At 41.4% G+C, this 27,784-nt stretch overlaps 1 protein-coding gene across 1 annotated transcript in view; it reads right to left on the reverse strand.

The window, feature by feature from the left end:
- Positions 1–25,829, reverse strand: part of plpp4 (phospholipid phosphatase 4) — a gene marked incomplete at both ends in the record, with an annotated part of 42,719 nt that extends 16,890 nt beyond the window's left edge. Inside the window, 2 exons of the mRNA XM_080036456.1 lie at positions 1,867–1,975; positions 25,741–25,829. Of these exons, the coding sequence (XP_079892582.1) occupies positions 1,867–1,975; positions 25,741–25,829 (198 nt within the window). The remainder of the gene's footprint in view (positions 1–1,866; positions 1,976–25,740) is intronic.
- Positions 25,830–27,784: the final 1,955 nt, after the last annotated feature.

Consider the following 27,784-nt stretch of genomic DNA (forward strand, 5'->3'; position numbering starts at 1 on the left):
CATAATAAATAGCTAACAAAGTATTTGTTTTTGAGATATACAAAGCTCAAGTTACTATGTATGAGAATAACATCAGCTCTGTTGATCTGTTCTTCATGTGTGCTTCATTAGAGCCAAGCGTAGCCTCAACATATAGTATCCACTGTCCATATTAAAAATATTAAGCCATGTCTTTTAGATAGAGGGAAACGTTTGGACAAATTCTAAAGTTTATTTATAATTACTACCTGTGAATGACTGATATAGTGATCACATCCTACACTGCGGCTGTTTTCTGAACATGCTGAGATGATTGACATTTGTGGAGGAGCACACATGTCAGTTCATGAAGAGGTGGGCTAAACAAGCAATGGGCAGGAAAGTCCTTGCCTGTTTAGCAGCTACAAGACAAGTTTAGCATTAAGCTTCACAGAATTAAACCCATCATCAGCCTGTCAGAGTGATTACTAACCGAACCAGTGGACTAAGCAGTTAAGTCCTAAAATACATTGCAGCATTTCTTGTATAATTACAATAAATTGGCTTGTAATGACTTGTAGGTTTTTATAAGGCCATTATGAAGATACATTTGTCACTGAAAACTGCTACGTCAGGGCAGCAGCCTTGATCTCTACTGCATAACAACTCGCCATTAAGCCTGTGAAAGATGGCTTGATGTTTGATGTGTTGGAAAAAAGGGTTTATTAGAAAATAGAATAGGGCACATAATGCTGTCATTATATGTACTCAATTGTCTTCCCTTGAGCCCTAGTATGGAGAAACCCATTTAGAAGGACTTCATATTATAGCAGCCCTAAAAAGCAGTTCCGCATAGGAAGCCATTTCTGTTTTAAGTTATATGAGTCATTGCAACTGTTTTATACATGTTTGCTGGAAGCAGGCAATCACAAAGCCAGGCAGTTGAGAAATAGTTACAGAAAAATAGTAACCTGTAAAACAACAACCTGCTCTTTTTACATTTGTGGATGTGTAAGATCAGCCCATTGGTTGATTTTTAAACTTTTGAACAGAACCAGACTAGGAGTTCCCCCTGTTTCCTTTCTTTATGCAAAGGAAAGATAAACACCTATGAGTGATATGGCTCATTTCATCAAATGCATTGCAAGAACGCAAATACGCATCTACCCAAATGTTACAGCATTTCTTTACATACACATGTATTTTATTAATCTTGCCTCCCAAACTCCAAACTTGTTTTCATCATGTTTTGTTATCTATATATCCATACTTCAAAGTAGCCTTCTCTTTACCAAACATTTTTTGTTGTTGCTTTGTCCTGGGTGTTGTTATATTTGACCACATTTTAAAATAGGATCATCTAGTGTCCGCCCATCTGAGTCTGAGAGAAATGTATGACATTACTGTACAATGAGCTCTTTTTAGGCCCACTATTGCATACTTTAAGTGTATTAACTGAACACTGCAACAGAACAACGCCAGCACTGACACTCCAATCTGAGTCAGACAGAAGAGTTTCGCCTACAGATTCTCAGAGATTTGTCCAGCGTTTAACAGCTTAAGTCAGAGACATTTTCAGTTCATGCTGGATTGAGTTTACAATTTATCTTAACCCTCCGCCGCCCCACTTCTGTCCAAGAGGAGATGGTATTTACATTGAAAGCGCTAATCACCACAGTTCCATTAAAGCCCCTCTCATATCTTTTCAACACAACCGATGCTGCACCATGCACACCAGTGGGTAGAAGAGGCTTTACAGTATTGATCAGCTCAAATGAAGGATTTCTGCACGGCAAAGATTACAAAGAATTAAGCAGAGAATGCAGTTCATGTAATAATGACCAAATATTTAGTGGCAATCAAGTCCTGTAAGAGGAGGAATGCATAAATTAGACAGCAGGTACTTACGAACATGACCCTCTTAGGGATGTGGTCCGACTCAACTAGAGGATTCTTGTAGAGCCAAAGCTCCTCCGGTTGAATCACTCTCTCGAAGGGCTCCAAAAACTCTGTAAATCTGTGGCAAAGAAAGAAAAAAAATGTACACACTGATCAGCCAAGCATGCCCTGTATGAGATATCACACTACTTTTTAGTGTTTTGACAATCTGATAATAATGCTTAAATTTCAAACATTTTAAAGGAATAGTTTAACATTTTAAATGTGTTGCTTTTTGCCTTACTCTCCGGCTCAAGAAAGGGAGACAGAAACTGTTCCTGTAACCGTGCATGCATTTTTGAGATAGAAATTGGCAAAGGTTGCTCATCCAGGTTAGCTTGGCTCATACAATGGTAGTCAATGGGAGCAGATCAAAAAGATAAACTTTCCAACATCACTAAACGCTCCTGTGTGCTAGTTGGGACTTGTTTATTTATGTTATGTTACGCTCTATGTTTTTACACTTTATGTCATTTTAGAATCAAATACTAGTGGAAAGAAACCAGAAAGGGCCAGTGATGGTCACATACGTATTTGATTCTAAAATGTCCCAACGTGTAAGGAAAATAGAGCTACCCAAAATAGAGCTCCCTTTGACTACCATTGTATGAGCTAAAATAACCTGGATGAGCGACGTTTGACCATTTCTATTTTTAAAAAAATGCACACACAGTTACAGGAATTATTTCTGTCTCGTTTTGTTGAGCCGTAGAGTGAGGCAAAAAGGTAAAAATGTTGAACTATTCCTTTCAGGGACTGAGGCCGTTTAAACATTGAGAATTCACGTAAGATCACCTACGCTAAGGGACCTCTGTTGTTTCACACCCTTACTCAGCGGCAACAAATTAGCATTCTCCTACTTCCTCCAGCCCTCCCTGGCCACCCGGCGATTCTGTCAGACGCGACCTTGTTCTCTGTTGTCTCACCAAAGTCTTTCTGTCACCTCACTTCAAAATAATTCAATAGGACGTTTCTGTTCCACGGTTGGGTAGTGATATATACTGTGCCTCCAAGGCCCACAGAGAGCTCCAAATGTTTAAAATACTAAACACATCAGAATCAGTTTTATTTTGAGTGTGGCTGCGGCATTGTCTTCCAACAACAACATGCAAAAGTTATAATAGAAAGCCTGTCTTTAGTCTGGTGTTCAACTAGAAGAAAGAGGCAAGTTTTATATGATATGTAAGTTTTACAGCAGGCATTCTCCCTCTGTGACTTGACTTACTGCAGAACTGTGATACACTGTGGATTTATATCACATTTATTTTAAACAAAAAATACTATCGTCTGGATCAGGAATACCTTGTTGAATGTTTGTATAAGTTGATGTTTTTTTAAATGAAATAAATGGAAAGTTATAGTTGTGTGCATATAAAAATATTTTTGTGGATTAATTTACTGGTAGGCCTATACTGTATATACAGTAGATCTTATGTCATTAACTTCTTGTTTTTAATTTTTTTCCATTCCGCTACTCATTATTGTTTGTTTTATTACATAATTAATGAAATGAAATATGTTTATGTAAATGGTTCATATGCATTTTTTTTTTAACTGTGTGCATTAATTAATATCAAGATCCATCTGATTCCATAGTACTACAGACTACAGAGGGTTGTTGGTGTACATTAGACAACCACTGACATTGATGAGCAGCTTAAATGTAAAAGTAAGCAGTTTGACCGTCAACAACATTGCATTTATACACACAAGAACACAGTACTGCTTAAACCAAAGAACAAATAGATTCTGAATTATTTAACAGGTCGTAACTTACAATCATAAAAATGTTCCAGATGTGCTGCTGCAATAGGTAGAAACAGTGATTGCATAAAGCTCTCCCGAATCACCGCATAGCCTTCAGCAAGGCATTTATCACGCTTCTGCTCCAGTACAGCTGCTCTCTGGCCAGTGGCAGAAGTGTGAGGATATCCCGGATCCTTTGCAGTTCCACGGTGCGAAAGGAACTGTTGAAATGTTGGCTAAGGGGCACATGCATCTTCTGCAAAACTCTGCCTAGTTTAAAACGGATTAATGTACAACACATGTTTTTTTATTGTCCCTCTCTTTGAGATACACGAAAATCAATATACAGTTTTTAATCTCTTCCAAAAGAGGCGTACGTGGAAAGTGTGTCCCCTGAATACAGATGTTGTTGCACGAGAGCAGCCCAATCAGTACAACAAATTTTACACCTTAGTGAGCCCATGTGCATGATTCACTTTAGCCACATTACATTTACGCTATGTGGTGAACAATGAATTACACCGCTCCAATGGCACGCTATATGCTTCATGTACTGCTCCATTTCCCCATGCTTGTCCTCTCTTCAGCTCTCCTGTACAGGCAATCAGTGATGGGGAATAGTATTCTTGTCCCCGGGGATTATAAAGCTGAGAGAAAGAGCATCGGCACACACACACACACACACACACACACACACACACACACACACACAAACACACTTCTCCAATGATACACGCACAGAACTCTCGGGTCATTAAATATGTGGCGGTCTAGCTGTCACTCTGCACGGCTTATCTTGCATCCAAGCCATAACGTCTTAATGAGTTTGAGGCAGATGATCCCCAAGGTAACTGCATTGATTAAAATCATCTTTGTAATATTTGCTTTGGGCCACTCAATCAGGTATTAAAGTTTGAAAGTCTTTAATTTTTTAGTACAGTGAGTAGAGTAATCACCCTTTTTATATAGTAGGGGAGAGTGGCCTAAGTTGTGCCGGTGGGCAAGTTGTGCCACCCCTTGTTTCTAGAAAACCATAGAAGAAATTGGAAATGTGACCACATATTTAAGAAGAGCCATCCACTAAACTCATCCTGTAAAGAAGGGAGAAACATGGAATAAGATATAAGCACATTTAAGCTAAAAAAAAACAGTTTTTTGCCTTTCAAAGTAAAATTTCCATGATCAAGGTTTTTTGATTACTGTGTCTGAACAATTATAGACACGTTTGAAAACATTTGACACATGTTTTAGTGCTTTAGTATGCTACACTTTGAGTCTATATAGTTAGCACGCGTTAGCCCTAAACTGCTGCATCATGCTTATTATCTAAAATTCTGGGGATGGGGTGATTTGTGCCAGAGGGCCTAGGTGAGTTATAAGTAAGTAAGTAAGTAAAATGTATTTATAAAAGCACATTTATAACAGTTTGCACTGTCCAAAGTACTTTACATACAGCATTCAGTAGGTAAAAAATTAAGGTAAAATAACAATAACCAAAATAAAAGACATAAAGCCCAGACATCCACATATGAACAAAGATAGTAGTGCAGAGGTAAGATAGTTAATGGGGAGGAAAAACCACGGTGTACAGATGGGTGTTGAGCCATGATTTAAAGGCAGAAATGTAGAGGGAATCGCATATGCCAGGTGGCAGTTGGTTCTACAAGGGCGGAGCAGCTAGTGCAAAGTACATTTCTGAGAGTTGTGCCATTGGCATGGCTGTATACGCTGGTCACCAAAAGAAAGTGATTGTCTACAGTAGCTCAGAAGAGACTGACATCTCAATTCCACTTAACGACACCACTGATGAGAGTTCAGATGGCCAGAAAGATGATGATGGTGACTTTGTCATTGTTAGCTTTGCAGGCAAAACCACCTAGATCTGCTAGGCCTTGTTTAAGAAAATTGACCTTCAATCTTTGTAAAATATTTACTTTACTTACTTTAAATAAACCTTAAATAAGTGATTGTCTGATGGATTTGTCTTGCATTACAGTTTATGAGATATATATCAATGGCACAATTTACCCCATGGTATTTTCTCCAATGGCACAACTTACACCACAAGACAACTTTTTTTCCTAAAGCTATATTTCTTCAACAGTTTATTCCAGATCCAAACTTTTTATTGCCAGGGATGCACAACACCCTGAAATATATGTATATATTTGAGTTAGAGACTTTACTGTCAAGGCCTCACTTTAAAGTCACTTTGAGTAAAAACTGGCACAACTTAGGCCACTCTCCCCTATAGTAGTTTAAATTGGCGAGTGTTACATTTCAGTGTTGGATTCAGATGTTCCTACCTAAGCATGACAGATTCCTTAAACTTGAATGTTTTTAAATCCACTCATACAAACCACAAAGGTTAGAAAATACTAGTATAGCTGTACATCATTGTAGGAATTTATCTATAAATAGCATATTTTTGACTGAGTGACATGAAAAAGTTAATACAATGATATTATCATTGCACTGTATTTTCAGATATATTCACCATCACCTTGTTTACTGGGGATGATCACTTTCATAAGCTCAAAATTAAATTGCCTTTTGGACATAATATATTCTCCTCCTTTTGGAGAATTTGTATCCAATCTCCTTTACCAAATCAATACCAACCCTTACAGGATTTCCCTTGGCTCAAGATTCAGATTGAGTTGTTTCTTATTTATTCCAAAGATAAACTCCAATATGGTTTGAGCGCACTTTGAGGGCTCCTGGCTCCAAACCTGGAACACAGTTGGAATTAATAAAGGTTTCATCCTTGATTCCATTGATAGCAGAGCCTGGCCTTTGTGAAAAATTAAGTTTACTCTTTGTCTAATCTTTAAGGCTGAGCTGAAAGCATCACTTACGGGTTGGTGGCATAGATTGCATTTGTCTGTGCGGGGAAGGAAGGGCAATGTGGATTACAGTCACATAAGTGGAGCTAATGTCAGAGCTTGGAGAGGTAACGACATCCACAGCACGCGCCCCACTTTATCCTGCTGGGAAATCATTGTAATCACTCTGATCACTATGAGACAGAGGGGGTGTAAGGTGATGGTGGGCTGCATTAGAGTAGGAAAATGCATGGTTACCAGCCAAAAGAGTTGTTCTTTTAACATGTTTCCCTTATTGCTTTTCTCTGAGCCCCGTTTCCACCGTCCATGCATTTCTAACTCTAGGGCTGGGTATCGAAGTTCAATACTTTTTTGGCTCTGTAGAGCTGCAGTGGCTCAGGAGATCAGGAGGGCATTTGTGGTAATCTGAAAGCAGTTCCTTCGATTTCAGCTTATTCAAAGTTTTATTGGTTGATATTTTGTAAAAGCATGTCAAGGAGATGACAAATAAAACATAGCCTACCTTTTTTTTAACCTTGTCTAATGTCATCTTGTTAAAACGGATTTCATAACATTTAAAAAAAGTATCGTTCAGGAACCAGTATTGAAGTCAAGGTATATCGATAATGTATTTCCATTAACGATACCCAGCCCTATTTCCAACCTTAAAGACCTGTGAGAATAAAGCTGTGGTGTGAATGACCAAGACTTACAGAGAAAACAAGAGGAGACAAAGATAAGTAAATAGAGAAATGGTGGTGGGGGAAAAAAAACCTAAGGAGAAAAGTCTCCAAAGCGCACACAGGGCAGTGTTAAAGTAATATAAACTGTTTTTCCACAAAGACAGAATCTCATTAGAGAGCAGAGGCCCTCTGACATGATCTCTGGCCAGAGTAAATGAGCTCTCTAAGTGCCCATAAACACCAGGAACGCAAGGGGGTCCTGACCTCAGCACCGCCTGCCGGCCGCCTTGAGTCTCCCTCATTCTGTTTTATCAGCTCCTTTTTTTCTTCTTCTCGGTTTAGAGACATTATTGAGCAAAGGCACAATGGCCTGTGTGTAGGGGCCAAAACGTTTACAGATTAACAGAAGACCTGGGAGACCTTAAGGGGAAAGTGTGGAGTTCTTAAGATTTCCAACTCTTGGAAAAACTTTGCTGATATAGTGGATTCCTACAGCTGTAAATCGGTAGGCCACATAAAGGAGTGGATCCACCTAAAGAAAGAGCAGAACATATCTACCCTACATACATTGCTTTAAATCTTTACATCCAATTTTTTTCTAACTCAGAAACTTTTCAACTTTTTGCCTCTTCTCCGGTTCCTCATTGTTCCAGCTCTGCAATTGGGCCAACTTATCATCACAGATTCTCAGCTAGAGGCATATTCTAAATCTGATGAGCGCAGCCCCGGCCAAGGAAATAAAACTGAATTATTTCTCACGATTCCCCCTACCCTCCCTCCCTCGCTCCACCACCACTGCTTAAACGCCTTGGAGATTTAGCACAGCATCAACAACATCAAGAACAACGCAAGCAGCTAATTTGAAAGCTCCTGATTTACGATGCACTGTGGGCACAAGCAGTGGCTATGGGCCCTGGGGATACATATCTTCTGCTGTGCCACCATGATGGAAAGCCTCAGAAAAAAAAATTATATAAAAAGTGAAGAAATTTCTCTCAACTAGGTCGATATGCTGTGAAGCAACAAGGTAAATATGAGAGTGGAATATTTTAGTTGGATTAACCTAATGCACGCTCCCTTTTTCAAACTATGCATGAAAATATTGTTTTTGTTGCTAAATATCTGTGTGTTGCTATCTATGCTGTTCACGTGCCTAGAGCAATCACAAATGTATCCAAACAGGAGCATTCAGTGTTTTTCATCAATACTGATCGAATTGTATCTGCCAGCCGAGTGGGAGCAGAATGCTGAGAGCCATTATTAAAAGAGCATTTAACTACAGGTGCAGGAGGCGGCAGAGCAGAGCACTTAGCAGACAGAGTGTGTGATCCTGACCTCTCGGGAGCAATGGAAAATATCAACAAGCTTTAAAATGTCCACGAGACACGAGGCGCAAAGACCCACACAGGCCAAGGGTTGTTCGTGCATCATGTCTTATAGTACGCTATATGTCCTTCCTACGTGTTGAGGTGTAGTGTAACATTTTTAACTTTTAGAAATCATCATAACACTTTGCCAGTTGATTATTACATTAAAACAATATTTATTATTTCAATTTTAAAATATATTCATTTTCACAACATATTAATGTTCAATGTTTTTACCGAACATATTTTGGATACGTCTTTTTTTGATTTTATAAATCAAAAGTTTCATAATCAGATAACTAACAAAACATGAACAAATCCATCTTTAATTACCTCCAGAATACTGCTATGAATTATTGTTGAAAGTTTGGTTGATGTAAGTGCTGTAACTATTGGTTCAGACCATTGAAAAAAAATAATGTTGAGATAATGGCCGTTAAGAAAGAGAAATATGAAGACGTTAACAAACAAGGTTTAATAAAATAATCACCTAAATGTACATTTTGGACCTTGTAGGTGCTGTATACCAGTAGAAGACATGTTATGGAAGAAAAATAGCCAGAAATCTGCTCAAAATTGACCAGTGCATGAAAAATCAATGTTTGCCAGCAGTGTCTTGCCTTAAGCCGTTTTTCTCACTTTGCAATATATATATACAGAACACACATGTATGACTGCCACAGTGCCTGATGTATCCATTCAAAAGAATGCAGCGCATTGTGTGTGTTCACATGCGATTGCCTTTGCACTCACGAGGGGCACATTTGGCAACCAGCGAAGCTACTGCGAGCGAGCTGTGTGTGCAGCGAAGGGACCAAGGGAGGCACAAATGGAGCTGACCATCTGCCAGATCTGGGACAGAATGTGAAATGACTTTACCCATCGAAATGAGATGTGGGCCTTCTCTCAATCTGATGGCAGCCACATCTTACCATCTACTTATTACCGCGGGCATTTAATCATAGAGCAGGGAGCTATTGAAAAGTGACGTTTGAGATTCACAAGCTATTAGGATCAGAAGGTTGTGTAGAGCCCCGAGGGAAAATCCCCATCCTTATCTGCTCAGTGCGTCTTCTGCTTCATTTGCCCACCGGTACATCCCTATTTCTCCTCTTATACACACCATCAAATCCAGTTGGAGTATTGGGCTGTTCAATAAAGCTCAATGGTCGGTGCTTAATGTTAAGAGCTTGGGCTTCGATATGTTTTATATCTAAATAAATGTATTGGTAGAAAAACTGACGGAGAGCAGGAGAGTTTCAAGGAGAAATAATAAGAGTTATGGAGCGAGAGAATGGTGGAGCAGATTATTTTGCTGGCTCTCTCTGATTCCTGACCGAGTGCTTTCCCAGCGGTGGCGGGCACACAGTTTGGCTGTTCTGGAGTGGACAAATCACCAACTTACCGCATGGACGATTACTCAACACCTCTAAGCTTCTCTAAATCGTCTGAGCAGAGGCATGTGGTCGCTGCACAGACAAGTTTGAAATAAAAGGGGTGATCATGCTCATATTATTAGGAATATGTTGGAAATACACTTTAATAGACTTTTACATGTATTTTAAGCGTTTCAGTAATTGATGTGCTAGCGATCAAATTGCTGAAAGAGTGTTTGGTCTGTCAAGTTGGCTTTGTCTCATCTTTTCTATCTTTGAATTCAGGAAGAGCAATGTAAAAGCAAACATCCTTATTAATATGTTAGTGTTATATTTGAAAGCTTGTGACTTCACTCTAAACACAGTGCATAAATTATGTTTTTAATTTGCACGAAAGGCCAGATAGTCCCTCTCCTAATGTGCATCCTGCCTAAGACCATCACCTTGTAAGCTAAAGTTAGTATAATGCAGCATTGCAGTGGAATATTAATAAAATGCGTACACAAAATGAGTTTGACATTTTAGAAAATACCATTGTTTGGTGCAGAAAATCAATACCACTCTCAAAACTGTCTGCTTTAGAATAACGTTTAGCATAAAGACTGGAAACAAGGAGGAGACAGTCAGGCCCCGTCCAAAGGCAACACAATCTGCTCACCACCACCATCTCTAATGCTCACTAATGTAGCTTATTTAACCATTTATACGTAGGGCATAATCTATATGTCTGATACGCTAAGCTAACTGGCTGTAGCTTCATATTTACTGTAAAGATATGATGAGAATGATGTCCATCTTCTCTACTCAGCAGAAAATGATTGTATTTCCCCCAGCATTGAACTGTAGCTTTTGAACACACCTTCTGGTTATTGCTGTGTCATACTATTTAGCTCACAGTTTCGGAAAGAACTGAACATTATAAAAAAAAACAATACACTCATTACTAGATTTACAGTATTGATATCATAAGTTTACCCAATAACGTGGGGAAGTGGGTCACATATACGTTTCAGAAAGTTTTTACCAAGTTTTCATACACTGCATGGATATCCTTTATCAGTGCCTATCAGCTCACATCAGCTTATCCAGAGTTACGCATCCATGAAAAGTGCTGTCGCAACCTTTTAACCAACAAAAGAGCAACGCATAATGTTTGGTGGATGGCAGTCACAGCAGGGGGCAGCCTCAGTTTATCGCAAATCCACAACTTTCACACTGAACACCGCTGGAAGAAGAAAGTAAAGCGCACGTTTTGCTTAAGTTTCCATTTCTTACTCCACACAGGGGGGGAATACATCCTGCGTTTGCTATTCCAGTCAAATCAAATCTTATTCCTCTGGCACGTCAGGCTTTAACTGAAGACAACTGGGTATCTGTGATTTAATAAAAGCACTGCTGCTGCTGCAATTAGATTATAGGGCCGGGTCACAGGGAGCCGAGTGACAGGCTGAGGATACATTCTTCAATTATGTCGCTTTTTATTTCATTAATTATCGGACCCTCGCTGATGCCTAGACAACTAATGTGTGCTTACGTGTGGCGCTGATTGTCGATTGTTGAAGTGATTGCCGGGGGACGTCTGCTCTTCTGAGGGAACGGAAAGTTTGAATCAGTCTAGCAATAAATCTATCTGGTAGATTCCCACTGGACTCCAGAAACCTCGAACCATGACATTTGAGGCTGCATTGTGTGGCTAGAGAGGATTCAGATGTCTGGAGGGAAAGTGTGGTAACAGAAGGTGTTATATCTCCATAGTAGTGTGGCTGGTTAAGTCAAAGGGTTTAAATGCTCAAGGCTTTAAGGACATGCATATCAATTCTTCAAAACAGATAGGTACATTATATTCTTAGCTAACAATGAATGATGTCAGACACCTGCTCTAGGGCACTGACACTCATAATATTAAAAGCATTATCTCTATTTCCCACACGGCAAACTACATAGCTCATAAAATCATAATTCACCAAGATAATTACTTGGATGTGTTCAAAACTGACATTATGTCTTTCCCTGGAGGCTTCTTAAACTATACTCTGTGTAGTCAATATATCTATGTGTCATCGTCTTTTCTCACTCTGCTTCTGTTCGTGTTAGTGGCTACAGTCAGGGGCTTGACAGGACGTGTCAGGAATGCACAGCACCGGTCCTGTCACAGGCAGTGGAGAGAGGAGCAGAGTGGTATAGATGCTGAGTGACACTCTGCCAGCTCTGGCCTCTCTAGAGATACAGTTTGTCGTCTGAAGTTGGCTAAAGGGGAGAAGAGAAATAAAGAGAACGCCATCCTACTTTATTGTAGCGCAAAAGGATACAGCGTTAAATGCAGGGTCATTCTTTTTAAGTTCAATTACCCGCTCACACTGATTCACACAATCAAGAAAGGTGCCAGAGTGCTTTCTCACCTGCCGTGTTTGGTTCGATTGAAACAGACTCGAGTTTGTTTCTACCTTTGCGCCTGTGAGAACACAGCAATCGTACTCTGGTGCGAACCAAAAGTGGACCAGACAAGCGGGCCGAGACCTGGTTGAAGAGGTGGTCTTTGTACACGTCTGAACTAACTCTGATGCAGTCAGTTTGTGGTAAGAACTTGACGTTGCTTATGCCACTGCATTTTGGTTTTCTTCAGACCAGATTGGTGTTAAAGAGAAGCAAACCTTTTGAAAAAACAAAACAGTGTATCATTCCGGCATCTGGTGCGAACCAAGGATGTGAACTAGAAGCAAACTATCAGGTGTGAAACCGCCCTAAAGAAGCCTGGAAGACACTTTGAGAAAAGGTCAGAGGCACGTACTTCAAGACAGGCATTAGGAAATGCAGTGGTCTGAAACTGGCAGGACACGACCAAAGGGGCACAGAGGGATTGGGGAATCAAGGAAGCATGGTGTTGGTGTAGTGGTGGTGGAGGGGGCATAGCGTGATACATTTTCCAACCCACAGTAGTGGAGCCAGGAGCCAGGCTGCTACGCACAGATGATTCGCCAGCAGGCTTAGCAAACGCTAGAGAGGTCCAAGGTTTATATTCATTGAGTTCGCTGAGTGAATGCATGGACTCCACAGGCCCATTAGAATCGGCTCATCACATCTGTTGAGCTTTCTCTCCCTTTATTGCACCGTGTATAGGGAAACTCTCACGCCTTGCATGCTAACATACAGTCTTGTAGTGCATAGGAGTTATTTTGTAAGGAAGTTTTTTTATTCTATAATTTCCAACTTTTCTTCCTGTCTAAACAAACCACATTCATTTTGTACTGTGGCAACATCAAGCAACACACCGGGATGATGTAATCATCAGTTAACCTTGAAATGTTTCAATCTTCAAAAGAAACTCCGGAAACTGATCATTATCAGAAAAATAAAAACTGGCACGCTCAGGCTCAGATAATGAATTCTACAGGCGGAATAACTGACATCTACAGTCACCTTAGAGGTTAAGGAAGCTGTATTGTCGACCTAATGTTTCAGAATCTCAGCAGAATGTCTGTGGATACACTTGGATGGGTGTGTTTGTTCAATGTTGCTTGCGTGCAGAGTTTATTAAGTTGGGCGGTTGAGTAACTGTGCTTGGAGAGAGGGAGGGAGCAAAAGAAGGGTGGTAAGAATTGGAGATAGAAACCCTGATCACACACTTTAGGGCTGTGAATTTGGACAAATACATATGGGACCAGGACACAAGGCTGACATTTATCAGTGTTGTCATGCTCAACGCTCATCTGAACAAATGTCAAAGCTGACAGCGAGGAGAGACAGATTCCAGTCTTGTGCTCTTTGTGAGGAAAGGTGAACATACACACACACAGTTTTAAAGTTGGTCATTGGCAGCAATAGAAGTCCACAGCCACACCCACCCACCACACACACACACACACACACACACACACACACACACACACACACACACACACACACACACACACACACACACACACACACACACGTGTATATACCGAATATTCTTTCATTGTGACATTCACTATCCTTGCCTCAGGCTATTTAAATTCCATGGCCACAAAACCATTTTATTTCCCCTGCTTGTTATTGTTTGTCTGCCCACCACTCCTCTCTGGGATGCGTTCTGATAACATTGGTCATCTTGAGTTTTTTCTCAATTTCTTGTTGGTTTAGATTCCTCGAGGGACTTGTGTGCTTCACCGGCAATAATATTAAATTAGATCCCTGTTGTTTGTGTGTGTTTTTTTGTTGTGAAATATGCAATCAAACAATACCTGTGAACAGCAGGGATAATTTGACTGTTACAAAATCCAATTGGCAATCATAAAATGCAGAATACTGCCTCCCAAAACAAACAATGTAATAGACATGCAAGTGCTGGAAATGACTGCTGGCAATATCAGTCCAAAAATAATCCCCATTCCCCTAAAAAAGACATGCCTCAATGTTAGAATTTGGAACACCTTTTGCTTAATGTATACTGTAGTAGCATATACAGTATACAGGCCCTGTACACCCGCACAGGTTTTCAGATGATTTTCAGTGTGACTAAAGCTCTGCTCAGGTTGAAGGTGGGCGAAGCTATGCTGGAATTACATAACGTCATCCAACTCCATGTGTAAATGAAGACGATAAAGGTAACAAAGCTAACAGGAGAGTTATAGAAATGTCTGTCAAGCACCATTCATACACACCCACATGCTCCAGAAGAAGAAAAAAAATAACCTGTGCAGTAAACCCACAGAAGCCCTTGGGGTGTGCTGGGTTTTTAACTGTTGTCTTACTTGGCTGCTTTCTATTAAATGGAACTACTAAGAGTTATGAACGGCTCTGCATGCTTGGTCGTTGTGATTATTTTATCAATGATGTTTCCCCAAAGGCTTTGTGAATGTAAATCTTAAGCATGATATTATCACATTAGAGGTATTTGTTTGAAATGTCTTTGAAGTACAGATCAGTAATGTTGTATTAAGTGTAGGTGGTATTGTGCTCGTAACATGTCGTTAAGGTTCAGCTAAGTGGAATGGAGCCGCATTTAATGAGATTAGTTATAGCTGTGCTTTTCCTGCTACAGGTCTATTGTATGGCACTTTTCATATTCTAATTTTAACAATATCAATTCTATCTTACTATTATTGATATGGCTAGAACTTTGCATGAATGGTTGTGATAGTGTTGGTTTAAAAAAAAGCACTTGAGAACGCTGAAAAACCTAGACATACAACACTGACAATTGAGGTCACGAAACCCCATAAAGAATCAGAAAAACAAATGCACAATACAACTAACAGGAGTCAATGACAATTCAATCAAGCAGGCTGCAAACACACAGTCTTGAGACAAGGTCTGACAAGGTTAATTATTTCAGTGAAAACAGCAGTGGAAGTGGAGCACTACTGTGCTGTGTGCTTTTAAACCACATAAAAATAAAAAATAAAATTTAACCATAAAAGTATGCAATGTTTAATGATTCTCCTTGTAAACCTCCTGAAGCAGCTGGTATCACTCAGTACCATCACAACCATTGTTTTTTTATCTTTACAGCTGGTGTTGACAGCAGAAGGACAAGTTGTTGAAATACTAATAAGAAAGACTGATATGATCACAGGGAGCCAATTGTGAAAGATAAAAATAGATGTGTCCGAGAGAGTATTATCATATAATCAATTTTTATCAGATTTCAAAGAGGATTCAATTTCAGCTGTGTTCACCTCCCTTCACCTCACTCTAACAAACTTCATGCATCTCAAGCTTTCTTTCAGAATTGTACTGGTGGTGCTACGGTAGCACTGCTACCTGTGTCTGTCCACCAACCATGTAAGCCAAATTGGGCATGTTATGTGTCCTCGCTATAGTCTTGCAAAAGTTTTTACCAATTTGATGAGCAGACACATGAGAATCTGGGGCTTTAATGACACACCTGTAGTCATAGTCAACCTGTCATTCAGTGTGGTGTTCGCTGTTCACTGTGCACTCCTTCCTTTCCTGTCAAAAATATACATATACATGTGTATGTGGGTGGAGAAATAACGAGTTTCTGCATGCAGAGGGGTCTTGTCGGTTTCAATTATACACACACATCTGTTCCCAGCTTTGGCAAACTTGTAAAGTTTCTTTTACAATGTTCAGTGGTTGGGTAGCACAAAGGTTGTCAGAAAAGTTCTCAGAGATGTGTCTCTCTAAAGAGCATTGGCAAACAGAATCCACGGAGGAGTCATCAAGGAAAGAGTATGGTCTGACAGCAAAACCCAGGGGTATGACACACACACACACACACACACACACACACACACACACACACACACACACACACACACACACACACACAGATGTGATGGAGAGGAGAGGTTCTCGCTTGTTATAGATTTGGGCAAGGGGACTGGCATTGTGTGTGTGTGTGTGTGTGTGTGTGTGTGTGTGTGTGTGTGTGTGTGTGTGTGTGTGTGTGTGTGTGTGTTGGAGGAGGGCCCTTTCATCTACTCAGCCCCTCATCTGTCTTTGTACAGAAAAGAGTATGGAGCTGGAAATTGCAGAAATGGAGCAGATCTTAGAAAAATCCGTGACAAAGGGCCAACGGAGGGATAGAGGTGACAGAGAGAGACAAGGTGAGAGCGAGAGAGAGAGAGAGAGAGTGAGTGAGTGAGTGAGTGAGTGAGTGAGTGAGTGAGTGAGTGAGTGAGTGAGTGAGTGAGTGAGTGAGTGAGTGAGTGAGTGAGTGAGTGAGTGAGTGAGTGAGTGAGAGAGAGAGAGAGAGAGAGAGGGGAAGTATAAGAATAGAAACATCACAGTGGGAGCAGGTGTAAATAAATGCAGGGATCTTGCCACGGGAACTGTCACTTCCACACTGCATTCCACACCTCCAACGTCAATAGCATTCCGCCCTTGGCTCAGTTTTCATCTACTGTACACTAGTCGTAGCCATTTGGAAGAAAAATTTAATTTTACAATTTGCATCATTCACATCCCATGGGCTTGTAATTTGTTAACATATTTTTCTATGTGTTCTTGATTGTTTAAATGCTAAAATGAGAAATTATTCAATAGCAGTTCCATAGCATTTATACTGTATATGTTAAAGGTGCTATGAGGAAGTTTTAAATATGTTTGAAACAAATGATGATCTGATGATCATACATTACATGTAACAGCAAACAAGACTATCAGTGCAAATAATGCTATTTGTATATAGTTTTTCTTAATGCCTTTGTCATGGTAACACTCACCCAGGAACAACAGCTGGCATTGTAAAAACACTACCACTTCTGTCCAAAAGGGGTGCAAGAATTAACACAAACGGAAAGTTCCTCTGAGCACCTTAAAGTGCTTGTTTAAAACATCTAGACCATCAACAACAGACCATTAAGGTTAAAGAGTCTACCGGAAACAATTAGTGGAATGCTTAACCATAAAAAAGTGGACATTATGTTAAGGGGCACAAATGAAAAAAGCCAATTCAATTATGATGAAGAGATCGGATCATAAAGGTTGTTCCCTGTACACTGGATAACCTTAACACTGAATACCACGTTGCAGTAAGAATCTCCTTCTAGGATCACCAAAATACAAGTTTTGTGACGGATGACTTAAAAAAATTGGTTATAATATACCACAAGAGTCTTTATGGTACAAGCAAAGGCTGGATGTAACATAAGAGATATGATGAAATTAATTCACAGCAACAATTATGCAAGTATGTCTGCTTTGATTCATTTCATATTGCCCTGAATCTGTCTTCAAACAAACAGAAAGAGGAGAACAGCTGTCTACTGACCAAATGTGTTAGTTTCTGTTCCTCCACACAATCCGTTAACGGTTAAGGGTTTAGTAGGGACATCAAGGAAAAACTAGTCTCGCAAAGCCAGACCAAACTACAGCAAGTAGTAGGGTCTGGAAGCACTCTGTTTAGAGCCGTCTATTCGGGTGGGGAAACCGGGGAAACTGGGCTAGCCTGTTTGTATTTGTTTAAACCAATCACAATCATCTAGGGCGGGGCTAACCCCGGGAAGCAGCAGCGGTGTCCTGCAAAATAGTGCCGGGGGGGGGACTTATTTTGATGGAACGTCTTTACGTCCAGAGACTGTCAGAGAAATGGCTAAACCCGCAAACGCCACACAAAAACTATTAAAGACAAAAGGAATATACATAGTGTGTTGCTTTCTAACCAGCATGTCAAGACACCATACACTTTAGCCCCCGAGGAGCTCACGGGATAACTTAACCGGAGTTAACTAGCCACCCACGTAGTGTTATCTCTGGTAACATTATCATCGGCGGTTGAGAGGACGGCTACGGCGGTCGAGTAGAATTTTTAGCATTCGAGAACTTATGTCACCACCTCCTATCGCTGTAGTCAGAGCCGTAGTCCGTCTGTTTACAGGCAGAACAGGGTTTTGACGTTGTGAGCGCTACACCAACTGCAGCAAGTAGCCGTAAGAGTTGCTAGGTGATAGTGGAAGCCGTTGGAATCTTTCCCCGTCGCTAAAACACCGCTGCATAGTCCCTAATTCACCAAAGAAAGGGAACGGCGGATCTTAATCTAGCTGGTTATAAGGTCCGGTGCTCAATTCAAACCCCCACGCTTCATTTTCCAGAGTTTATGAGGGTAGGCCTATTTCTGCCCGGGGGTAGTTGTACAATGAAGTTGGACAGCTAGGCTAAGCTAGGATGCATCCCGGACCGCCGCCGCCAATATTATTATCCCGAAGTATCGCCACACTTTATATCTGTCTACAGTAATGTGACTTCTCACACCCTGTGTGTGTGTGTGTGTGTGTGTGTGAGAGAGAGAGCGCTGCACATAAGCACACGGGTTGACTGAGCGAATTGTTTCCGAATTTGAGGGGGATCACAATAGGGGAAAGCCAGCAACCGGGGGCTGCGTAGCTTTTCGACGCAAGCGAATAGACGCTGGCGGAAGTGGTCATGCCAGACTAAGGAAAAACCAACGCAGTCTACAACAACCGTAATGGCATTTTTAAAGAAATAAAGTTCTGTTTTTAGAGCGCTGATTCAACTTTAAAGGCATTTAAGAGGCTGTCATTTGTGGTGGCGTTGGATTGCATTGCGCTAAACTGAAAGCTGTGTCTAAAGCAGTATGTAGGCTTTCCTCATTGAAATGATGGGTTTGGACAAAATAGAGCATTAGAAATAGAATAGAACCATGATATGCGGTTGAAAACTAGAGAGTGGATTATGAGTTCAAATGACTTGGTCAAACTATTTAAAACTGCTTCAACAGAAACTGAAATTAAAACCATTATGACTGTAGGATTAAAAATGGCCTGTACTTATAAAGCGCTTTTCTAGTCATTCTTGACCACTCAAAGTACTTTACACTGCCGTCACATTCACCCATTCACACACGCATCGCAGAAAATCCAGCCCATCAGAAATCCTGAGGCTTTGATCTAATGACCTTGTTTGTCTTTCATTAACCCATTGACAGACACCAATGGCAGCAGCCATCGGGAGCAATTTGGGATTCCTAGTCTTACCATTTCTACATGAGGCAGCTGGTGGGGATTGAACCACCAACCCTGCGATCAGTGGATGACTGCCCTACCTGTCCTATTCTGAGGCAATCTATCCAATATTTGTTGAGACATTTTACTGTAAAAACACAAATGTTAAAAACACTTGGCATGTTCCTTTAAGAAGAAATGGTGAAAAAGACACAGAGCGACTAACCGAAGAGATTTGATGGCCATGGAAGGGTAAAGAGATGGAGCTGGATGGATGACAGCAGGGATAGCGAGACATAATGAGCTGATCAAACGATTGTGGAGAATCAAATGCCAGAGTCGCTCAGAGCGCTGACAGACTTAGCTGTCAGGGAATGCGTGGTGTTGTTGGTGGTCTTATAGTCAGCTGCCTCTGCTCTCATTTTTGAAGATCACAGTTATTTCTGCCCACAGCACCTGCAGAGAATGCTGATTCACACTGTTCTGCCTTTTCTGTTACACCCACTTTTATCCTACTGCTAACCACAAATAGCTTTATTCGGTCCATCATTTCTTTACATAATTCTTCTTCTTTGTCGTCTGCCTAATCCTCCCCTGTTTTATATCCATCCATCCTACGTTATTCCTGTTCTTTTTTTAATAGACCTCTGGGATCTGAAATTGGAAATCTATTTATTTCGAACAGGTGAAGACAAAAAAAATCAAAGAAGTGGACAGGCATCAAAAAAGTCTCTTTTACAAACAATGAAATTCGTAAAGCAAAATAAACTGTCCAACACTTGGTTTACGTGTTTAAAATAGGGGGAGAAGAAGAACTTATTTCTCACCCCTTGTCCCTAACTCATTCATCCATAGTTATTAATTAACCAGCTTGCCTATTGAGTCAAATACTTTAATTAATTCACCATGGTAACTAATTCAATTTGCCATACATATCCTCTTAAAATCCTCATACCTGTCGCACACTTTGCCATCCTTGTATTTTCACTAACGCTTTCCCCTGTACTTGTTGACTGAGCTTTCTTTTGTTTGGTTTAATTGCATGTCCCTGGATAGACTGCCACACTGGCGAAAACACTACTCCTTTAAGAGCTCACTAATTTGGGGTTACTTTAAAATAATCAAGTACAACGATGGGTATTATCTCCGGTCGAACATTTTTTCCACCTCCCTTCAGCCCCAGTCCAGTTGTCAAGCCTGCATTCTCAAATTGTTTTCTTCCTTCTCCGACAAAATGAGGGTTACGGATTGGATGACCTGCCATTCAGTGCCTCAGATGTTGGCCATCAAAATTAAGAAATGCAGCAATAACCTTGCGAGCAGTGGAGGGTAAACGGAAGATAACTCGGGCTACAGATGTGTCACATCATGAGATTTGGGAGCACAATAGAGCGATTCCGAAATAAACTCAAAAGAGACAAATGTGTGTGTGTAAGTGGAAGAAATTGCCTCACTAAGTGTCATAAACAGGGTGACATGGGTCTCCAATTGAAATCCTCTTTCATCCATGAAGATAATTCTAGTATTCAAGTGCATTTTTTTGTTGTTAAACAGCTTATGAGAGTGAAAAAACACTTTCTAAATGCCATAGGTGCTGGACTTCCTTCATCAGCAAGTCTTTTTACTCCAGCTTTCTGCCATTACCCAATGCGACGCTATCGTAAAATCAGCTTGAGTGAGCTTGCTTACTCTGGGATATTGCCCTTGGGAAGAGCCATTTGGACTAAAACCGTATAGACTTGGGAAATAAAACAACAAGAGGTGAGAGCTTCGGAGCTGCAGGGGGGGAGTGCCTATTGCCAGAGGAGGGATCCGAATCAGCATTATTAGCAACCCTTTCACATTACAGGAATTCATATAAAGTATCATTTGACAGAGCTATAGCAATAGTGGCACTTACACCTGTGGCCTTTGGCTGAACATGTTTTATCAGGAAATCTCTTTACTACACCCAATATTTTAATTGTTGTTCAATTTATTCACATTCGGTAATCATTCCTGTATATATCGTGGTTTTATATGTTGACAGGTTCCTGCAATGCATTTTGGATTGGACTACCTAAGTGTGCTCTCTTTACGTCCTGTCAGGCAGTGCAGTGTGAAGTAACTGCTTCACATTAAAAGCATTCACGCAAAAAAAACAAAGGGTGGCTGTTATTGTGAAGCAGACGCAGACATTTTTTTTTTATCGCTGTGGTAAGCGCTGACCACGATGCATATTTCAAAATGCACCAAACACAGAAGACAACAGTCAATATTCATTTCCCCCCCCAAAGTGGATCATTTAGAATTACAAGGGGGAAGCTAATGGAAGAAGACAGAGCAGCCACCGTGAGCTGTCAGATGAAGAGCCCTCGGGCGACTGGCTGCACAACTCAGCAAGTTAACTAACGCCAATGTGCAGTGTGGTGTGGAAAAGTCAGAACTGCTTTTGACTGACTTCTTTATTAAAACATCACAAATATGTTTGGCTGCACTATCAACAGATACATCTGTTTCTCATCTGTTGTAGTATTCCTGACAAAGTTACTGATCAACGAGTGAGCTAGTGCCTAAATAAGCCGTGATGGCTGTTGGGCTGGAATATTACAGATTGCAACTTCAAATTCTTTATCAATAATCCATAATGTGAATAACCCTTACATTCTTCGGGATTAAAACACGTTTCAGTTTGTGTCAGCTACAGAGACAATACACACTGATGACACTGCAACCGATCCTCTACACAGAAAATGTCCCCTCAAAACCAGAGTGCAGGAGCCCCCCATGCGTAACATGCGAGCTAAACAATCCGCTTATTTTTTGAACAGTCAAAAGGCCTGACAACAAAATACTCTTCCCCAAAGTCTCTTGAGGCTTTCTGAGAATTGAAAATGCTATGGGCTGCATCCCAGGGCTGCTGGTAAGCCTTTCCGCTGAGAGGAGGGGATGACACGCAGTAAACGCTCAAATGCAAATGCACCACATTTCCCCCCCTCAATCTCCACTATGCTCTGCAATACAATTCTGCTGTGGTCCAAATCGCTACCTGTGCAACAAGCAAGTGGGCCCTATTTTGTTGTACCATTAAAAACTGCCCTCTTCTCCGGCCAATCACTCCCATCAGAAAGCTTTTAGATTGCACTGATTGTTCTCGGATTGGTTTTGCTGCCTCTTCAGATCGCAGAGCCACAGATCCTTATCGGTCTGGAATCTCAAAATCATCTCGAAGTCTTTCAAACTCCATGTCCTCCATCTTATCTTGCACCTCTGTCTCTTTCTCTGGCCCTTCTTGCCTGGCGAAGCGGTTCTATACTGAGCCAGTGCTGTGATGTTTACTGTAATCTACCCGTATATTCAAGTGTCCAACAAACACATACGGTAGCAACTTTAACTCAAAACTTTGCCTTGATTGATTGAGGACAAGGATTTCTGCCAAACAACCACTCAAGGAAGAAATCACTTCTGAGGTAGTTGCAATAGCTTGTGCTTGTTTTTGCACTGGATTAGTGAAATAGCACCAAATCTCATTATCCTCTCTTTGTATGTTGAAGGGCTAACTGCATTGTTTTTTTCTGATACAGTTTTCGGCTTGTTTTTTCTTCTTCTCCGGATCTGTTAAATGTCAAAGATCCATTTCCAATTAGATTGAACTTTTTGCTTTTTCACTCTGGGGAGATGTGTGACTCCTGGGGTGCTAACCAAGCTATGACGACTGCATGGCATTACTGGTTTTTGGATCGACCAAACGTCACTTTTGCCGGGCGCTAAGGTCAGCACACCTCCTGAGGCCTGGCTGGAGCAGACAGGAAGCTTGGCGAGGAAGGGGCAAATCAATGGTATTATTCCCCATAAGATGACCTTCTTTGACAAAACTTGGACGTGAAAAACGCAGGGAATTTGGGGATCTTTGGTGTAACCCCTCCCCCCCCCAGATGCAGAGATGTGGTTTACTGTGTGATGGAGAAAAACAAACAAAAAACAGCTTGTGTGGGTGACCAGTCGAGGAAAGACATTAAGTGCTGTGTATTTTGGTCTTAAAGTCAGCATTATTTAACCAAACACAAAAAGACTTGCATAGTGTGATCAGGCATTCAAGAAAACCTTGCTGATGCAATCATATCTGCACAGAAGCCCACAAGGATTCATTCATTCTTTTTCAGCATCATTGCTAAAATTGTGAATGAATATGTACAGAATGTTTCCTGGTAGATCAATATAATACTGAGCTGAAGAGGTATGCAATTCCAATGGGAGATGCAATATTTTAACTGAGCCGTGATGAAGCAAGGGAATACATGACTGCTGAATTGAATTGTTATCCGTACTCATATAACGCTGCCATTTTCTCCCTAGGAAGAGGTGACAGCTTAAAAAAAAGTATTTTACACCTCCAGTGAAGAAAAACAATACATTAGGTGACCCCAATTATCCTGTGTTCATCTCGGGTTTGGAGGTGAAAAAATAAACGGTGAACTATTGCTCTATAGGTCCAGAGGGCATCGCTCTGAAGTGCGAGGTGAATAGGAAGTTCAACATAACAACAGAACAAGGCTCAGTCCTCTTCGCAGCGGACATGGGTTCAAATTTGGCCTGGATCGTTCTCTTCATCTCATTCCCCTCCCTGAATTCCCGCCAAAATGAGGAAGCCAATGTAGGCTTGCGAGTTGATCACATCCAAGTCTTCCCAAGTACACATGCCTCCCCTCTAAAATGATCATCTCAAGTACAATAGTTTGTATGGTGATGGTGGCGCTAAAGAACAGGTCAACTCACTGATAGGTTTCATTATCAAGGGGTTATTTATGTATTCAACAAATAAACACAAAAACTTGGTCAACAATTTTCCTGTAAATCATTTTCTGGAGGCAAATATCCCTGGTCAGATTGACCACAAGGGTGAAATGTGTTAGTGATATTTGAGGATAACAGAAGGGTTAAAAACTGTATACAAAAATATTTATAACAAAATAATGGAATTAGGTACGGCTCCTTGTTACACCAATATTCACAATCTTAATTTCCAATGTGCTCATGCTAAAATAAATGAAGGTGTTTAATTAAGGATGTGGACGTTTGCATTTAATGTGGTCCGCTGTGGCTAGTGCATGCTCACACAGAAGCAGTAAAGTTGTGTGACCGAATTCCTTTCATTTGAGCCTCACTTGAGGGGCAATGCTGCAACTACAAAGCGCCAGCGTCCCATAACTGTGAAGAGGGAATATGGTGAGTAAAACTCACTTCATTACATATCAAGGACTTGGCGACAGGGGCAGAAGCCGGCGGTAAGTTGATGATGATATTGGGTGAAATTGCCTTTGATGTGCACTGATAAACACTATGAAACCAGCCTCAAACGTGAATCCCTCAGGCTCACACACACACACACACACACACACACACACCCACATGCACACACACACACACACACACACACACACACACACACACACACACACACACACACACACACACACACACACACACACAGCTACATCTGGAGGCTTCAGCCAGATGCCTCCTCTCTGACACAGTTCATTCTCTCGTCCTATATCCCTCCAGTTGATTGTCTTTTCCCCATGTCAAACACTGTTGAGCATCAGGCTTTTTGTTGGCTGTACAATCCTCTTAGTGTGACATCACACATACTGATAGCCCAAGTACATATATTAAAAGTAATATACACCAGCTATAAGAGCATTGTAGCTACACTGTCCTGATTTTTTCCTTTTTTTTTTTCAATGGATTAAAATCTCAGCAAAGTCATTTGAGATAACAGGACCCCGGGGCTTTTCTCACATTACACACCGAGCAGCTGGGATATCAACACATGACACAATCATGATGCAAACCAGGCTTATTATGTTACAACCTCAAGGCTGGATAAACAATTAATTATTCATATGTAGCCTATATTAGTTGTGATGGCTGCGCCTGTGAGACGCAACCTCCTTGCAAAGTGCCACCATACTGTAGGCTACAGCATCACTGCGTTGGGTATCACTGTCTTCATTGTAGTGAGGTGAAGCGGTCACAGTCTGACGAAGCTGCCTCTGTCTCTATCCGAGCACCTACACTGTAATGAGAAATAAGAGAAAATGCCCCTATAATTCCTAAAAGTTTTAATTGGTGACACCCTGGTTCATGCCACAACGCAACATGCTGCCGGATATTCAACTTGTTTTCTGCAACCTGTTAACGCAGCGGCTGTGTCTACAGTCCTAGTGGTTTAGCAGTGATCTGTCCACAAACTGCGGCTCTCTCTGCACGGGGAACTGTTCGTTCAGCACCACACCGCGGCAACTGTGCCCGAATACAGCAGTTCAGTTCAGTCGCCTAAAACACGCACATGGATAACCTCTGGATCTCATCACCACGGCACGTGCTGCCGGCCTAGATCCCCCCTTTTTCTCTCAGAGAACAGCAAACTAAAACCCTGGTTTGAGCGAGGCGTTACTTACACAAAAACTCCGAAAAGCAGAACTCGGATGCCAATCTCCAGGGCCAGTTCTCGCACGTTTTTCCTGCGGTCCGGGGGCGACACGTTCATGATTCCGAGCTAATCCGTCAAAGTGCAATGGACGAGGGGCGGTCACGGTCAATTCTGCAGGTTGCTCACTTTTGTAATCCACCATAAACAACGCGAGCGCATCCAGAAGCAGCGGTGCTCCGATCCTGTCCCTAGTCACACACGCCGTGCGCCTCCATCGCTTCTCGGGCACCTGAAGCTGTGTGTGTGTCTGTGTGTCTTCCTTCTTTCCTTCCTTCCTTCTCCCGCTCTCCTTCGCCTGTCTCCGCTGGTCACCGTCTGTTTCAATCCCCTCGGGCAATTTTCTTTATTGCATCTCAGTTGCTGACAGCTGTATGCTCATATGCCGAGTGAAAGTCTCCCTCCTGCGCGTCATTACTTAAACTGGGTTTGGAATTGTTCAGCACCAGAAGACACCGGCTAATATGGGAAACATAAAGAGGTGTGGGCTTAAGTAGTAGCCTACTGAGGGGGGGAAAGTGATGGGAGAAAGCAAAGTAAAGAGGGAGACTGAGCTGGGGGATCACTCTGTGTCTCTCTCTAATTCTCTCTCTCTCTCCCTCTCTCTCTCTCTCTCGCTATCACACACGCGCGCACACACACATTTTCAGGACTCGAGAATCAGTTGAAGTTTCTGGAACACCCCTCAGAACTTCACAGGAGGCTGGATGAATGTGTTCAGCGCCCTGCTCCATGTAATGTGACACTGTGATGGAATGAATCTCTTCATGTCTATGTGGGAAGCCAAGAGACTTTGCTCGAGTCCTGTGTAAATATCACCTCATGAATAATTCAGATTTAGATTCAGCCAACTTTATTGATCCCAAATTCATGTGCAGCCTTTCCAACCATCCATCCATCCATAGAACATACATACCTGTCCTTACTGTGGTTGTGATGAAAAATAAATCCTGTGTTAATTCACAGCCAAGGCTCTGTAAACTGGTATGTATAAACACAAGAGGACCCACATTGCTGGCAACATACCAGTTTACAGAGCCTATAGGCTGTGTATTAACACTGGATTTATTTTCAGCGTAGACACAGTATGGACAGGTAGGAGATCATTACGAGATATTCACGGATTATTGACAACAAGCATTCTCCAGAACTGATGACTGCACCTTTAATAATTAATAGTCATTTAAAATGAGTAGTGTTCAGAAGCTTAGGGGTGTAGTCACGTTTATTGGAGAACGCTTGTTGTCCCAAATCACTGTGTCAAAATCAGTGATCCTCACAAACAATACCTGTCCATACTGTCTGTGCACATGAAGTAAAAAAAAATCCCCTAAGGCTCCAAGTAAATGTGACACAAACCGCTCCGGTGGCGCAATCTATGGTACTCAAAAAAATGTAACACTTTACAGCAATGGGATTAAGTCCTGAAACATGATATACCATTACTATGCCAAAAGAAGGCTGGTGCAGGGGGGCCCTGCTCACAGCTGGCACTTCCACCATACTACCCAATCGTACCACTATGAAGAATCTAGCACGTCGGGGTCTATTTGCAGCCAGACAGTGATAAAGGAGCACATGCAGCAGCAGACCTGCGGGCTAGGAAATCTGGCCAACACTTCATAGACACACATGAATATTTGATGCCTTCTAAAAATGGCCTCCCAGCATGACTGACCAGTCCACGGTGGGCCTTTGTGTATCCATGATTGTGTGAGTGCGTGTGAAAGACAACGGGAGGTACCACCCTGGAAAAAGCCCCTGACCCAAAAACCTTCTCTGCTGCCTTTCTAGGTCACAAGCAAGACGAGCTGGAAACAGACTCAGTGAGAGAAATCTGTCAATTGACCATCCCCACTGGTTAACAAGGCATCCGGTTAGCAATGTATGACGAAGACAAATAAATGTATACCCCGTACGCTCCCAAACAATCGGGTACACACAGAGGATGTGTTTGACCTATTCCTTTGTTCCATAGAGCAGAGTTCTATAGGTGAACTATTTGCCAGCTCCTT

Source organism: Ammodytes marinus (assembly GCF_949987685.1).
Source record: "Ammodytes marinus genome assembly, chromosome: 11".
Taxonomy (NCBI): Eukaryota; Metazoa; Chordata; class Actinopteri; order Uranoscopiformes; family Ammodytidae; genus Ammodytes; species Ammodytes marinus.